Source organism: Malus sylvestris, chromosome 6 (assembly GCF_916048215.2).
Source record: "Malus sylvestris chromosome 6, drMalSylv7.2, whole genome shotgun sequence".
Lineage (NCBI taxonomy): Eukaryota > Viridiplantae > Streptophyta > Magnoliopsida > Rosales > Rosaceae > Malus > Malus sylvestris.
In genome coordinates, this window is record NC_062265.1 from 20,399,379 (window position 1) to 20,416,018 (window position 16,640).

At 39.4% G+C, this 16,640-nt stretch overlaps 1 protein-coding gene across 1 annotated transcript; it reads left to right on the forward strand.

Moving 5' to 3' along the window:
• The first annotated feature begins 9,217 nt into the window (after positions 1-9,217).
• LOC126624937 (short-chain dehydrogenase TIC 32, chloroplastic-like) lies at positions 9,218-12,766 on the forward strand. The gene is made up of 8 exons (XM_050293986.1): positions 9,218-9,493; positions 10,160-10,391; positions 10,537-10,616; positions 10,947-11,100; positions 11,255-11,333; positions 11,845-11,929; positions 12,299-12,345; positions 12,444-12,766. The coding sequence occupies exons 1-8, from the start codon at positions 9,388-9,390 to the stop codon at positions 12,606-12,608; spliced, it is 948 nt and encodes a 315-aa protein (XP_050149943.1). The 5' UTR covers positions 9,218-9,387; the 3' UTR covers positions 12,609-12,766.
• The last annotated feature ends 3,874 nt before the right edge of the window (positions 12,767-16,640 follow it).

Sequence of the window (16,640 nt, forward strand, 5' to 3'; positions counted from 1 at the left end):
AATGGGTGATTGAACAGTAAGATTCATGTGTTTTCTACTTCCCCAGAAGTCTTTGACAGAATGCCCATAATTTCCGCAAAGCTGAGTGTGTGTGTGACAGGTGCTGACAAGGCTGGAAAAGTAGGTGCCTCTTCGATTTCTGAGATCGGCCCTCGTGGTCTCTGGGGAGCCCAGCTTTTGAGAAAGCGAGCGCCTCTTCGATTTCTGAGATCGGCCTTCGTGGTCTTTGAGCAGCCCAACTTTTGAGAAAGCAAACGCCTCTTCGATTCCTGAGATCAACCCTCGTGATCTCTAAGCAGCCCAACTTTTGAGAAAGCAAATGCCTCTTCGATTTCTGAGCAGGCGCCTCTTCGATTTCTGAAGCTCCGTCGAGTGCAGATTTTTATAGGGGCTGGCATTAAGTTCCAAAGCACACTTGAATCTCCACCAGTAGAAGCTTCATTCTTGCACTTCTAAGATCTTGATTTGTCCGACCTCTTCTCTCTTCAACACCTTTGAAAATGTCTGGCCCCTCCGACCGTCGTTTTGACTTGAACCTTGTTGAAGAGGCAGCCCCGCCTTCTCCAGACAACATATGGCGCCCATCCTTCATCTCCCCTACTGGTCCTCTTACCGTTGGAGATTCCGTGATGAAGAATGATATGACCGCTGCGGTGGTGGCCAGGAACCTTCTCACTCCCAAAGATAACAGACTACTTTCCAAACGGTCTGATGAGTTAGCTGTTAAGGATTCGTTGGCTCTCAGTGTTCAGTGTGTAGGTTCTGTGTCTAATATGGCCCAACGCCTATTTGCTCGAACCCGCCAAGTTGAATCATTGGCGGCTGAAGTGATGAGTCTCAAACAGGAGATTAGAGGGCTCAAGCATGAGAATAAACAGTTGCATCGGCTCGCACATGACTATGCTACAAACATGAAGAGGAAGCTTGACCAGATGAAGGAAACTGATGGTCAGGTTTTACTTGATCATCAGAGATTTGTGGGTTTGTTCCAAAGGCATTTATTGCCTTCGTCTTCTGGGGCTGTACCGCGTAATGAAGCTCCAAATGATCAACCTCTGATGCCTCCTCCTTCTAGGGTTCTGTCCAGTACTGAGGCTGCAAATGATCCCCCTCCGATGCCTTCTCTTTCTAGGGCTCTACCGACTGCTGAGACTTCTCCTAAGCAACCTTTGTGAAGGCTCCCTCTTGTGTGTTTATTTTGACTCATGTATATGTACATATTTGTAGCTTATCGGGGATATCAATAAATAAGCTTTCCTTCATTTCAACGTATTGTGTTAAATACACCAAAGCCTTCTTCGCTAAGTTCTTTGAATTTTCTTTTGTTGAAGCTTGTATGTTGAAGCTTCCTGAGTGGAGCATGTAGGTTGGGGTAGTGTTCCCTTAATTTCCCGAGTGAGGAAAACTTCTCGGTTGGAGACTTGGAAAATCCAAGTCACTGAGTGGGATCGGCTATATGAATCTTAGAACGCCATTGTGCTCGATCCTGTGTCATGTCCTTCGTTAGAGTCAAGTACTCTAAGTCTTTTCTTAGAGTCTCTTCCAAAGTTTTCCTAGGTCTTCCTCTACCCCTTCGGCCCTGAACCTCTGTCCCATAGTCGCATCTTCTAATCGGAGCGTCAGTAGGCCTTCTTTGCACATGTCCAAACCACCGTAACCGATTTTCTCTCATCTTTCCTTCAATTTCGGCTACTCCTACTTTACCCCGGATATCCTCATTCCTAATCTTATCCTTTCTCGTGTGCCCACACATCCAACGAAGCATCCTCATCTCCGCTACACCCATTTTGTGTACGTGTTGATGTTTCATCGCCCAACATTTTGTGCCATACAGCATCGCCGGCCTTATTGCCGTCCTATAAAATTTTCCCTTGAGCTTCAGTGGCATACGGCGGTCACACAACACGCCGGATGCACTCTTCCACTTCATCCATCCAGCTTGTATTTTATGGTTGAGATCTCCATCTAATTCTCCGTTCTTTTGCAAGATAGATCCTAGGTAACGAAAACGGTCGCTCTTTGGTATTTCTTGATCTCCGATCCTCACCCCTAACTCGTTTTGGCCTCCATTTGCACTGAACTTGCACTCCATATATTCTGTCTTTGATCGGCTTAGGCGAAGACCTTTAGATTCCAACACTTCTCTCTAAAGGTTAAGCTTTGCATTTACCCCTTCCTGAGTTTCATCTATCAACACTATATCGTCTGCGAAAAGCATACACCAAGGAATATCATCTTGAATATGTCCTGTTAACTCATCCATTACCAACGCAAAAAGGTAAGGACTTAAGGATGAGCCTTGATGTAATCCTACAGTTATGGGAAAGCTTTCGGTTTGTCCTTCATGAGTTCTTACGGCAGTCTTTGCTCCTTCATACATATCCTTTATAGCTTGGATATATGCTACTCGTACTCCTTTCTTCTCTAAAATCCTCCAAAGAATGTCTCTTGGGACCCTATCATACGCTTTTTCCAAATCTATAAAGACCATGTGTAAATCCTTTTTCCCATCTCTATATCTTTCCATCAATCTTCGTAAGAGATAGATTGCCTCCATGGTTGAGCGCCCTGGCATGAACCCGAATTGGTTGTCTGAAACCCGTGTCTCTTGCCTCAATCTATGCTCAATGACTCTCTCCCAGAGCTTCATTGTATGACTCATTAGCTTAATACCCCTATAGTTCATGCAATTTTGTACGTCGCCCTTATTCTTGTAGATAGGCACCAAAGTGCTCGTTCGCCACTCATTTGGCATCTTCTTCGTTTTCAAAATCCTATTGAAAAGGTCAGTGAGCCATGTTATACCTGTCTCTCCCAAAACTTTCCACACTTCGATTGGTATATCGTCTGGGCCTATTGCTTTTTTATGCTTCATCTTCTTCAAAGCTACAACCACTTCTTCCTTCCGGATTCGACGATAAAAAGAGTAGTTTCTACACTCTTTTGAGTTACTCAACTCCCCTAAAGAAGCACTCATTTCATGTCCTTCATTGAAAAGATTATGAAAATAACCTCTCCATCTGTCTTTAACCGCGTTCTCTGTAGCAAGAACCTTTCCATCCTCATCCTTGATGCACCTCACTTGGTTTAGGTCCCTTGTCTTCTTTTCCCTTGCTCTAGATAGTTTATAGATATCCAACTCTCCTTCTTTGGTATCTAGTCGTTTATACATATCGTCGTAAGCCGCTAACTTAGCTTCTCTGACAGCTTTCTTCGCCTCTTGCTTCGCTTTTCTATACCTTTCACCATTTTCATCGGTCCTCTCCTTGTATAAGGCTTTACAACATTCCTTCTTAGCCTTCACCTTTGTTTGTACCTCCTCATTCCACCACCAAGATTCCTTTTGGTGTGGGGCAAAGCCCTTGGACTCTCCTAATACCTCTTTTGCTACTTTTCGGATACAACTAGCCATGGAATCCCACATTTGGCTAGCTTCCCCCTCTCTATCCCACACACATTGGGTGATTACCTTCTCTTTGAAAATGGCTTGTTTTTCTTCTTTTAGATTCCACCATCTAGTCCTTGGGCACTTCCAAGTCTTGTTCTTTTGTCTTACTCTTTTGATATGTACATCCATCACCAACAAGCGATGTTGATTAGCCACGCTCTCTCCTGGTATAACTTTGCAATCCTTACAAGTTATACGATCCCCTTTCCTCATTATAAGAAAATCTATTTGTGTTTTTGACGACCCACTCTTGTAGGTGATCACATGTTCTTCTCTCTTCTTAAAGAAGGTGTTGGCTAAGAAGAGATCATATGCCATTGCAAAATCTAAGATAGTTTCCCCATCCTCGTTTCTCTCCCCAAAACCATGGCCACCATGAAAACCTCCATAGTTGCCTGTCTCCCTGCCCACGTGTCCATTTAAATCTCCTCCTATAAATAACTTCTCCGTCTGAGCAATTCCTTGCACCAAGTCTCCAAGATCTTCCCAAAATTTCTCCTTCGAACTCGTATCCAACCCTACTTGAGGTGCGTACGCACTAATCACATTGATAAGTTCTTGTCCTATTACAATCTTGATTGCCATGATTCTATCTCCTACCCTCTTGACATCTACAACATCTTGTACCAAGGTCTTGTCCACGATGATGCCAACACCGTTTCTCGTTCTATTTGTGCCCGAATACCAAAGTTTAAACCCTGAGTTTTCTAGATCCTTTGCCTTACTACCAACCCACTTAGTTTCTTGTAGGCACATAATATTTATCCTTCTCCTCACCATAACTTCCACTACTTCCATAGATTTTCCCGTTAGGGTTCCTATATTCCACGTTCCTAAACGCATTTTGCTCTCTTGAACTCTACCCTTCTGTCCTAGCTTCTTCACCCTCCCCCGTCTAATAGGATCAAAGTACTTCTTTTGTGTGTCCCGGGTAAAGTTGATAGGAGCATATGCTCCCAAACAACTTTGAGTGGAGTCGTTCGAAAAGAAGTTTCTATGGCCCCCTTGCTCATTTAACACTGCATCCGGGTGCCGATGGAGATACAGCGACCCTTGCTCACTTATCACTGTGCTCGGGCCACACAGCGCGCCACTTACGGGTGACGCCCTAGCTTTAGTGCGATTTTGTTCTGGATTCATTTTCATAAGGATTCGACGTGATCATGGAGTGCCGGCTGTCGACTACCTGACGCCCTCCCCCTCCTCCTTTATCCGGGCTTGGGACCGGCCATGTAAGACATAGGCGGAGTTATACAATAAGATCAATAATAAAACTAAAATTTATCAAAACTCACACCCAATAATTAAATCCTAGCTTCGCACAATGTTTATCCTACATTCATTCCGGCTAAAACCCTAAGAGCTCTTATAGAGAAAACAAGTTTCTTTTTTTTTTTATCGACGGATGATGATTTTAAAGTTTTAAATCCTCAAACCAAGATATGAATTGACTTAAGCAATTTTTTTCGTTTGATTTCAATTTTTTTAGACTTGAGAAGAAAGGTTTTTAGGTTTAAATTTACAACCATCAACACTAGAAGTTGAAAAGATTAGTTACTGTGTTTCACTATGTAAATGGTGGTGAAACTTCCCCAGCCAATTTGGTTTCCTCGAATCCACTCCATCACCATGGTTGAAAATCTAGGGCTAACCTAAAGAAACAACGATACCACTTACGGAAATACATGAGCATGTTGTTTGCTACCACTTATCTTAGATCATGGAATAATTTAAAGTTGGTTCATTAGGAGGCAGCAGATAACACAACAAAGAGACACCAAAATACAAACAAATTAGCAACAACAACCATGGCACATCATCTTAAGAAATTCTATTAATTTCTACACGCCATAATGGTGTACTACATCAACTACGACGTAATGCTGTATTACATTAACAAAATGGATGCAAAAATAATTTACATGTGGAATTGAGTTTGTGAGGTTGATTAGGTAATATATTTGGGTTTAAAGAGATATTAGTTTTTTAGTTAAAAATAATATGGGTGTAGAGAGTTAGTTTGGTGTAGAAAGAGGTTATAAGCATTCAAATAAAATTTCCCAAACCATGACACGAATAACCTATTTAATTCTTAGACGTATAAATTTGACAAGTCACACAATAAGTCAGTCATAATAATATGATACGAACTTGCCTTTATGATAATCAAATTTAAAACTTTTCACTTGAAAATGAATATCACTAAATCATAATATACATATATTATGTTCCAACTCCGTCGGTGATTGATCTAACATCTAATCTAAAAAATCTATCATTTGAAAGAAAAAAAGATCATAATATATATATATATATATATATATATATATTATTAAATGTAAAATGTTATTATCAATAAAACTTCCACTCAACCGTGCCTTCATTATATTTCACCAAGTTATAATGACATCTGCGTCTGTTTTTCAACATGCCCTTCCACAAGAGATCTCCTTCCATCGTACACAAAGTATGAAACAATCTTCTTGCATTGTGGGAAGTTTTGAACTAAATGAATAATATTATACTATGCTAGAAGAAACTTGTGGATATTCCATATAATAGTGAGATACTAATTTTGGCTGCTTTTGTGACACACCCCGACCCAGAGGATCAAGGCATGTTGGCCGTCACGCGAGCGTGACGTAACCAAAAGTGCGACACGGAAGCAAGATATAACAAAACATGAAGGAATTTAAACCAATCTCTAGCAGAACAACCTACTAGAATAAAAGGATGATTTATAAGGTAAACACATAAATTCAGAGCATAGGTTTAAGTGCAGTCAAGTAGGACCAAAATAAAAGTACAACACCCGTAGGTGAGTCCTACATGTAGAGCGTCTGTCAGAATGCCGAGAAAGACCTCGAGAGCCACCAACGGCTAACTAGAACCTGGAGAGGCGCAAAACAAAGATGAGTGGGTCAGTAAAACCAAAGATTTTCCAAAACATTTCATTTAAAACATTTCTAACCCCTCACCGTAAAACCTGTATACTTTCCCAGAAAATAGTATATAAACATATATATACACATATCATCAAAACTCAGCTCACATCCATCAATATAACATCTCAGAAACGATATGCCATGCCATGCCAAAATATAATCAGAATGCATCAATATCAATCAGGTGAAATAATAAATCAACCGGAGACCCTACAATGGTCCTGTACGGCTGATTCTAAAGCTCAACATCCCACTCAGCCGGAGTCACCACAGTGACCTATACGGCCCAACTCTGCACGTCACTCGGAACTACATATAGTAGTCTGTACGATGAAAGGTGTATAAATACGCTCTAATGCTTCTCTCATCAATCATCAGCGCACATAACTAAGGTCACCCACTAGTCGGAATCACATTTAGTGATCTATACGACTAGCATGTCGGAACCCTCACATGGTCTGTACAACATCCACCTTACTTGGATCCAAGACGAGCGTGCGGTGTGGTGAATAATAATATAAGCACTAACACCTAGGGTGCAGGTTATGAGCTTTCAATGCAATTCACATAAAATAATTCATCTGAATAATAATAAAACTCACATGTGCGTCCACCGCGTCAATTCACATATATATGCATCAATTATCAAACTAAATATCTCAACAATTGCATGCATGGCAATTTAAATCAAAATTTTCATATAAACGCATTTTCTGGGAAAAACAGTTGTATATAGGTAATACGAAAACAAAACTGCCCACTCACTGATAAGTCAATGGGTCGTAACCCCCGTGACGTTCCTGGATGCGCTCGTCCTCGGGATAGGTGTCACCTATATGCGAAACAACTATAAAAACGTTAATTTAAACACATAACCAATAATTCGAAATAACTTATCATACGATGCTCAATTTGGGTATATGAATATACCACATCGACCTACTCGACGTCACGGACGTCGAGAAATTTTTAGATAAATTTTTGGAGGCCGCACACGCCCCCACGTGCCAGGACAGGCACGGGGACACGCGCCCCCACGCGCATCATCCCTAACCTTGGTTCGCCGGACTGGACTTTCCGGCGGCCGGTTTCCAGCCAAACTTAAAATGCCTTGTTCTCCTTCGTTTCTCAACAATTTTCTTCGTATTTTATACCAAAATGAAGCCCCAAACATGTAGAATCACGATACACTACTTTTAAGCTCCAAAAACAACTAAATCTCACCAGAAAAATCCAAGCAAAACCGGCCAAAATCAAACCTCATGATCCCGACGTCCAAAACCTTCAAACGAAGCACTCCGAGCTTCCTTGAGACCTCACTAAGCTCACTATAAGCTTAGAATTCCCTGAAACACAACATTTCACGTGTGCATGAACAGTGACAAAAAATGAGGGGTTCGGGTTCACTTGAAATCGAAGGTTTCACCGTCTAAAATTAGTACCATTCAACTCAGGACGACGAAAGGATGAGAATCTTACCTCAATAGCTTCGATCCATGAAGTTTTGAATGGTTTTGGGTGTGGCCGTACGATATGGGTGTGAGAGAGAGAGAGTGTGTCGTGAGGGAGGAGAGAGAGAGAGCTACAGGAAAGAGAGAGGGCAAGGGGTTTAGATGGACCAACAGTCAATCCTCACCATCCATCATCTAAATCCCTAACCAAAATTAACAAAAAACCAAATTTATAATCCAACTCATCTTAATTATTTTTCTCCAAAATTTATATAAGGTTAAACCAAATAATGTCACACACATACCTTAATACCCGCTAAGGGTAAATCCGTCATTTCACGTCCCCAACATAAAAGTTTCGGGACGGGCTGTGACATTTTGAACTTGTTTTGAACGTGTTTAAAAATAATGAAAATAATATTTAATAAACAACTGATTGTATGATGATTCGATACAACATTTAAACTTTACATAATAAGTCATAACTCTTATAAATTCAAAGGCTTGCGAGTGTGAAAGACCTTTTTTATTATCAGAGCTACGCGTCTCTTAAGATATTTTGAATGTGTTTAAAAGTAGAGAAAATAATATTTAATAAACAACTGATTGTATGATGATTCGATACAATAATTACAACTTTACATAATAAGTCATAACTCTTATAAATTCAAAGAGTTGTAAAATTGGGACGTGCTCAACTGCTCCATTTTTTTTTTTCATTTCCTTTTGACAACATCACACAACCTTCATGATATTTCTTTATTTTTTGTTATATTTTCCTTTCTTCTTCATGTGGACACCAACAACTTTTACTTATCCTTTTATTTTTTTATTATTTTCTTTCTTCCCACTTATATTTATATGGGTGAGGCGTTGGTACCCACCTAAGAAGAAAGAAAAAGAAGGCATGATGGTGATATGCATGCAAGCATTTGACAAAATTGCCCATGCATTTTTTTATGCATTCGTTTGGGATGCTTTTGAATTTTTTATTTGAAGGGCATTTGTGTCCTATTGATTTTTAGTGAAGCCGTGACCTTAAAATGGGGATGCTGACTTTATATATAGAAGAAACCCAAAATGGGGCCGCTGGATTTATATATATATATATATATAGATATAGATATATATATATGGTGAAGGCGTGACTCAAAATGGGGCTGCTCTCCCTTGTTTTATATATAGATATAAGATATAAATATAATATACGTAGAAGATTCCACACATCAAACTTCCTCTTCCAACGCATTAATCATCAAATCACATTCGTACATTCACGTCCAATGGCTACCACGCCAGTGGTAAACCATCAGATCATAGTATGTTCTCATCGGGGCCCACTCAATTCTTAGAAAAATCGTCACCTGACACGGGTGGGTGGATGCCCTATAAACTGCAAATTTTACATCATAGTCCAACGTCAGTGGCTGTCTGTCTGATTTCCATGTTGGGTTTTGGAAGTCTTGCTCTGTGAAATTGTTTAACCAGATTCAATTGATTTGGTATAATCTGTCTGAGTGAATGACCAAGATCTTGCAAAAAAATGTGGATATTTGGGTGGAAAGGGCCGTCTGGATTTTCAGCCCGTTCTACTGCTGAGGAAGTTACTCAGGGAATTGATGGAACCGGTCTCACTGCAATCGTTACAGGTTTTCTCCTTTCTCTTAAATTCATTATCTTTCTTCGTTCTTTTTCATCTGGGTTTTCTTTTCCTTCATTTTGTTTGTTAGTCGCTATTATTTCATATCGTATCTTTACTATCATGTGTTTGGTTGCTGAGAAAATTACCGGGAAAGAGGAAAGAAAGCTGGTTTAGTTGTATTTGATTTCATACTATCGTTTGAGCATCCAAAGGTGGTTTCTTTTGGCAACCCAGTTGGATTTGGCGGTGTCTGATTGAAGCTGGCGAGTTTTAGGAACAGTTGACGTTTGTGTTTTTTTCCTGTCGGTTACCATGTTTTTGGCTCGAAAATGTAAATTATGTTAATTATTGTTCTACTTTATGTTCATTTGAATCATGATGTTTGAGGTTTTGGAGGGTGATCAGTTCGATGAAACTAAAAATATACCGCTTAGGGTTGAGAAACATTATTGTGAAGAACATAAAAAATTCTGAAGTACATGGAGGTGATCAACATAATATTTTATGTCAGTTTCCAATGAACTTATCGTGACAGATTACGAAATTTATTCATCGGAAAATCCTGACATTGACTTACCGAGAGGTTTTATGACCTCCCTTTGCTTATGAATTTGGGGATTAGTGAAATTTGAAATGTTTTGCCTTTTTCAGTTCTTAGACTGTTTAATTTCAGGAGCATCGAGTGGTCTTGGTTTGGAGACAACACGAGTTCTAGCCTTGCGTGGTGTTCATGTCGTCATGGCAGTAAGGAATACTGATGCTGGTAGGAATGTTAAAGAGGAAATACTTAAGGAAATCCCCACGGCCAAAATCGATGTCATGGAGCTTGATCTCAGCTCAATGGCTTCAGTTAGGAAGTTTGCATCGGAATATAAATCATCTGGTCGACCATTGCATATTCTGATGTAAGTCATCTGAATTGGACTGCTGGATATAACTCAGTTGCTACTTGTGACTACATGTGTCTGTGTGTGTTTGCATACACGCTTGGTTGTGTGCCTTTGGATTGATGATTGTTATTGCTACTTTCGCTTCTGTGTTTGTTTGAAGTAATAATGCAGGGATTATGGCAACTCCGTTCATGCTTTCAAAAGACAACATTGAAATGCAGTTTGCAACCAACCATTTAGGTATTTAAAGCATAAAATTCTCTTGATTTCTCTCTAGGATATGAAAATCTTTTCCATGAGGGCATATAGTTGACAAACTTGAGATAGGAAAGTTCTGGTCCATCGTTACAATTTTCTGTTTTTGTTTAAAGAAATAAGGAATTGTTAGATTGAAATAATATTAGGATCTTGAAAAACTTCATTTTTCACGTAGAGACTGCAACTTCCCCCAAGTTTTTGCTGTTCAATAAGGTTTCCGTTTCTCATTTGAAAAATACAGGTCATTTGAAATTGGCTGTTATATCCTCTGTATAAAATTGGGATCTGATAGTTCTTACCACTGTTCTACAGGCCATTTTCTTTTGACAAACCTTCTGTTAGAAACCATGAAAAAGACAACAGAGGAAAGCAACAAAGAAGGAAGGATCGTGAATTTATCATCAGAGGCTCACCGATTTGCATATACGGAGGGGATTCGTTTTGACAAGATTAATGATGAATCAGGGTAACAGTCTGAGAGGACGATTTAATGATTTTATCACTCTATGCTGCTGCAAAATTGCAGTAGTACACGATTTTATGATTTTATCACATGATGTAACAAATTTTGTCCATTAATACTTCATTTTGATTTTCTTTTCTTACTTGAAAATATACAGATACACCAGTATTTACGCTTATGGACAATCAAAACTTGCGAATATATTGCATGCTAATGAGCTCACAAGGTGCTTGAAGGTACTAAATTCATACAGGAACATCAACTGTTTGCTAGTGAACTTAATGATATGAATCATTTCATGTGATTGTGGTTTTTCTCGGTCTTTCCTCGGTGTAAAGAGTCCTCAACCTGCTACAGAGAGAGCAGGATTGATTCATCCACGTAATTTGGTCGTCTAGAATAGCACCCTTAAATAATAGTGTCCTGAAGACTTTTGTTTAATGTGTTATGTTTCTGAGATAAACGTGAAAATTAGATGTGTTAGCGCGTGCATGGCCCTTTTGGTCAATAGAAGAGAAAAGAGTCAGCGTAATTTCAGATTGTTATTCTTCCCATCTTCGGAAGAGAATTTGAAAACAGCATTACATCACAATTTGTGGCCTTTACATTGTTGGTGTTTTCAACATTTATAAGCTCTCTTCAACTTTATACTTCCAAATAAGCCATGCCATCATGCATAAGAAATTCTAATATTTTGTTGTGTTTCAATTTTTGCTTATTTATTTATATATGTTTATCTCTTAACAGGCAGAAGGGATTAATATAACTGCTAATTCCCTTCACCCCGGATCAATTGTTACCAATCTTCTACGCCACCACAGTTACATTAATGGTAAATGTTTGAACCGTTGATAAATATTTGATAATAGGTTGATTTTGTTCTGGATGAGGTGATTAGGTCATGCATTCTGAGTTGTAGTTGTACAATCTTGTATGAATATTCTTTCGATTTACATACTTCTTAAGAACACTATATAATATGATTTACAGCATAATGACTGGGATCACAAGCGTTTAATTATGTGTTCCAATATACGGGTACAGACAATATGGTACTATCAATTTGACTTGAGTAATATCAAGATCTTCATTCTGTTCATTCTGTGTTCAGAATCCTCTTGTCAGTTTCCCTTTTACTTTCATCATTTCCTTTATTTGTCTGGATTCGTATTTTGATCTTCATTGTTTTGGGTTAATGCAGCCATTGCCGGCTTCTTCGGTAGACTTATGCTTAAAAATGTTCAGCAGGTATTATACTAATCCGATTCACTCAACAGGCTCATATAATCTGCTCAATCAGCATCACTATTTTCGTTCTCTTTTTTAATTGTTTGACATCACTGCAGGGGGCAGCAACTGAATGCTATGTAGCGTTGCATCCGCAAGTTAAGGGTGTCAGCGGTGAATACTTTATGGACAGCAACAAAGCCGACCCGACCCCTCAAGCCAAAGATGCTGAATTGGCAAAGAAGCTATGGGATTTCAGTGTGAGCCTGACGGATCCAAAGTAATCGGGAACAACAGATTGGTCAGACTAAATACGTGTTGTAAAATTACAAGTGTTTTTCATGTAACTGTATGAGACTTTATTCGAAGCTAAAATGTTGAATGATCATGTAAAACTTATATATATAAGCCTATGGCAGGGACCTTGTTGCCTTGTAGGAAAGCCGTCGGCATACATATTACATATGCTTTCCATCATTTTGGTTACCTTGGTTTCATTGAAACACCAGAGGCAATAAAATCCGAGTGTCTTATCAAACTCTACCGTGGTGTTTGAGGTACGTTATGTAGCTATCTTACTTTGGTACAATAACACCCTGAAAAGCTGGATAACATGCATCACAATTACGCGAAATTTGTACGGCTGTGCAATTGTCTCAAGATTTTAATAATCGAACCATCATATCAAATTTCAACAAACGAACTTCGAACATGGGCTCAAGGCGTCAAGATGTTCTCGATGTCCAAAATCTATGTTAACTTATTTTTACCCTCATGTGCACGGTTGTTTCTGGCGAACAGAAATTTAATTTTTCGACTAACTTCAAATTCTACTAAATTCTATAAGAATGTTGATCGCAACAAAGGGATCAACTTTTATACCTTCCATGAAGTCCAAAAGTGGACGAAAGCCGGTGGAAGGTGTACCTTGCCATTCGACGTCTGATGGTGCGCCACCATGTTTACTGTCGGAAAAGGTGATCTCCAAATCTAGAGTTTACGGTGACCGAGAGGTTTTGGACTTTGATTCTGCCCCTAGGGAAATCTATTTAAAAAAATTGATGAGATAGGGAGCACTCGGACGTCAAGACGATTTCAGCGCCACCAATCCTATTTGACGCAGGACGAGCCAAGGGTTTAAAGAGACAGAGGTGGTAGATAACCTGAGATTCATTCAATCAAGGACAACCGATCATGGTCGACGTTGCTAATCACAGATTTATTTACATGATCAAATCAAACGCTTGATTTTTAGGAGGAAGAAACACCCACTTCAATTGCACAAAGAAAATATAATTTTTTTAATTAAACATGTTTGTCATTCAAGGTTTTTTAGTACAATATTTATAACGGTTATAAATTACTGGACCTCTAGTTTTGATGACACCATTATAACTCCCAAATTAATTCGATAATGTCCTATGTGACAATATTTCAAACTTAATCAAAATGCATATTCCCCATGCAATTGACTCCTTTCTGATGGGACTAGGGATTCTGCATCATAGAAACTCATCCTCGACTTTAAATTGATTTTTTTTCCTCTCAAACGTTTGGAAGCCAAACCATCTTTTTACACTTCATCCAATTTAACACAATGAATTCAAAGCCCTTGAAAACTTCTAAGAAGCAAAACCCTCCAAAAAAAATTTTGTTTTCCGCATTCTCTTATACCATGCACGCATTAATACTTTCTTGCGAACAATAATCGCCTTTTTGGATAACGCAAATAAAGCTTCAAAATCACTTCTTGATATTGGTTACTTTGAAACGAATAGAGATAATTGGAATCATTACTGAAAGCTGTTTGGTCCGATTGTTTTCTTCTAATGTTGGAAGAACAGAATGTTTCCCAAACATAATCCCAAATATTATGGATGTTAAGGACAACTTTTACCTCTTTATAAAGCTGCCCACAATGTTGTTCAGTCAATGAACTCATATTTGCGTCGTGGTATTCTGCAACAATTGGGGTTGGATTCCAATCCGGAAAACAATTGATCCCAAGCTGCAAACAACACTCTTAATTAGCCATCTTAATCAGTCTTGTAGTGGACATTTTGCATGTCATAAATTGGTGAAGAACTCCAATTTACAAAGGTCTCATCATCGATGTACTTGTCGTAAATTGGCAGATAATTTTAATCGACCAAGTTAATCTATTTAACCATCTTATATTCAAACGGATGAAAACTTTCACTCATGATCTTCATACGTAATAGAAAACCTACTCTGATGCCACTTTACGTAGGACGAGCCAAGAGTTTCAAAGAGATGGGGTAGATAACTTAGGATTTGTTGATGCACAAAATCAGTGAGGACTTTGGTACAACAGAAAGTGTTAAGTTTGTGACCTTTGCTAGATTGATGTGGTCACTAGTGTGGATAAGTATGTAAATGGATAGAGACAGAGAAACAAACACAAGATGTATGTGGTTCACCCAGATTGGCTACGTCCACGGAGTATAGGAGTTCTCATTAATTGTGAAAGGTTTACACAAGTACATAGGTTCAAGCTCTCCTTTAGTGAGTACTAGTGAATGATTTAGTACAAATGACATTCGAAAATATTGTGAGAGAATGATCTCTATTTATAGAAGAGAGTTTCTAGTTTCATTCTGACATTGACACGTGTCGTGTTGTGATTGGCTTTTGATGTTGACACGTGCTGCGCTATGATTGGCTTTTGATGTTGACACGTGCTGCGCTATGATTGGCTTCTGATGTCAACAGGTGTCGCGCTATGATTGGTCTCCTGGTTGGAGGAAAACTCTTCTGGGTCCTTGACGGTATAACGTTGACCGGTGCTCAGTAGTTTCGGGATTGGTCAAGTATGGTACAAACAGTGCTCCCCTAAGTTCCCGAGTGAGGGAATCTCATCAGTTGGAGACTTGCAAGATCCAAGCCATGAGTAATCACGAAACTTCTAAGTACCGAAGTGTGGTATCATTTTCACTTGCCTTATCTGTCTCATATGTAGATGTGGCATCTTCTCTGGAAGTACTTTTCCTCCATCTAGGGGTGGTATCTTTAACCGATGAAGATGCACAAGGTAATGTATCAATTTCACTTGAAGCTTACTTGTAGTTTTGGGTTTGGTCAAGTGCGATACAAACCCTATAGTAGGAGTCCCCCAAGTCACCGAGCTAGGAGATTTGCCGAATGAGGTAACAGACAAGGTAAGCAATCAGACTTCCAAGCAAGCAACCTGGATTGGAGGTTCGACTTCGGCTTTTGGTTGATTGTTCTCCTTCTCCTTGTGTCGTAAACAGCAACAAGGATAAGGAGAAGCAAATGGAGAAGAGATGATATGAGATACTTTTGGTTTTGAAGAAGTAACTTTCCACAGGCTTATTTTTGAACTGGGCTGGAGGGTTTTCTGGTTTCCTCCAAAGTATAAGGCCGACTCAAGAATTTAAGGGTCAAAACAAGTCTATCTAGAGTACGTTCGACCCTGATGATATGGGATACTTTTGCTATTGAAAAAGTAGTGGATGTATCGGCACGTGTTCTGTTACACTTGTCTCCACATGTTTCTTTGTATCCTTCTCACTTGCCCTATATGTTCCTCAGGCAGATGTGGTATCTTCTCTAGAAGCATAAGATGTTGAAGATAAATACTCGAGAGCAATGCCAGGTAAGTAATCAGGCAAGGGGTTCCAGGCAGTCAGTTCCTAACTGGAAGCTTGATTCCAAGTGCTAACTAGTTGCTCTCTTTCTCCTTGTCTTGCAGGTAAGAACAAGACCAAAGGAAAAGACAGGGAAAAAGCATGATATGGGATACTCTTGCTTTTAACCCTGATGATATGAGATACTCTTGCTCTGGTGTGGCTTGTTTGCATAGGTATTATCATAGAGGAAAAGAAGCTGAGTATTTCGAAAGACTCTGTTGAGAGTGCTCTCTCGGATGTGAAGAAAAGTTGAGCATTTTTTTTATTTGCAGGTTTGCCTAGCTATGGAGGATGGAGGTCGACATATATAGGAGTCTCCCTAACAACAAGTAGTAGTGTTATTCTTTTACCCTTCTTGGTCATAGCAATGTAGTGAGAGCTGTAAGCTTCACGTGTTTTAACTTTGTCAGAGCACTTTGAAAAAGTGGTCTGTGGTATCTGGAAAGCTGATGTTGCGTGTGAAGATTGCAGACAAGCTTTATCCAAGGAAATCTGGCTCTCGAAGTTCGGAGAGCGGTGCCTCTTCGGTTTTCGAACAAGCAATCCTGTCGGGGATTTGGTTTTCGAGATTCAGAAAACGGTGCCTCTTCGATTTTTGAGAAAGCAATCATGTTGGGAGTCAGACTCTTGAGATTCGGAGAGCAG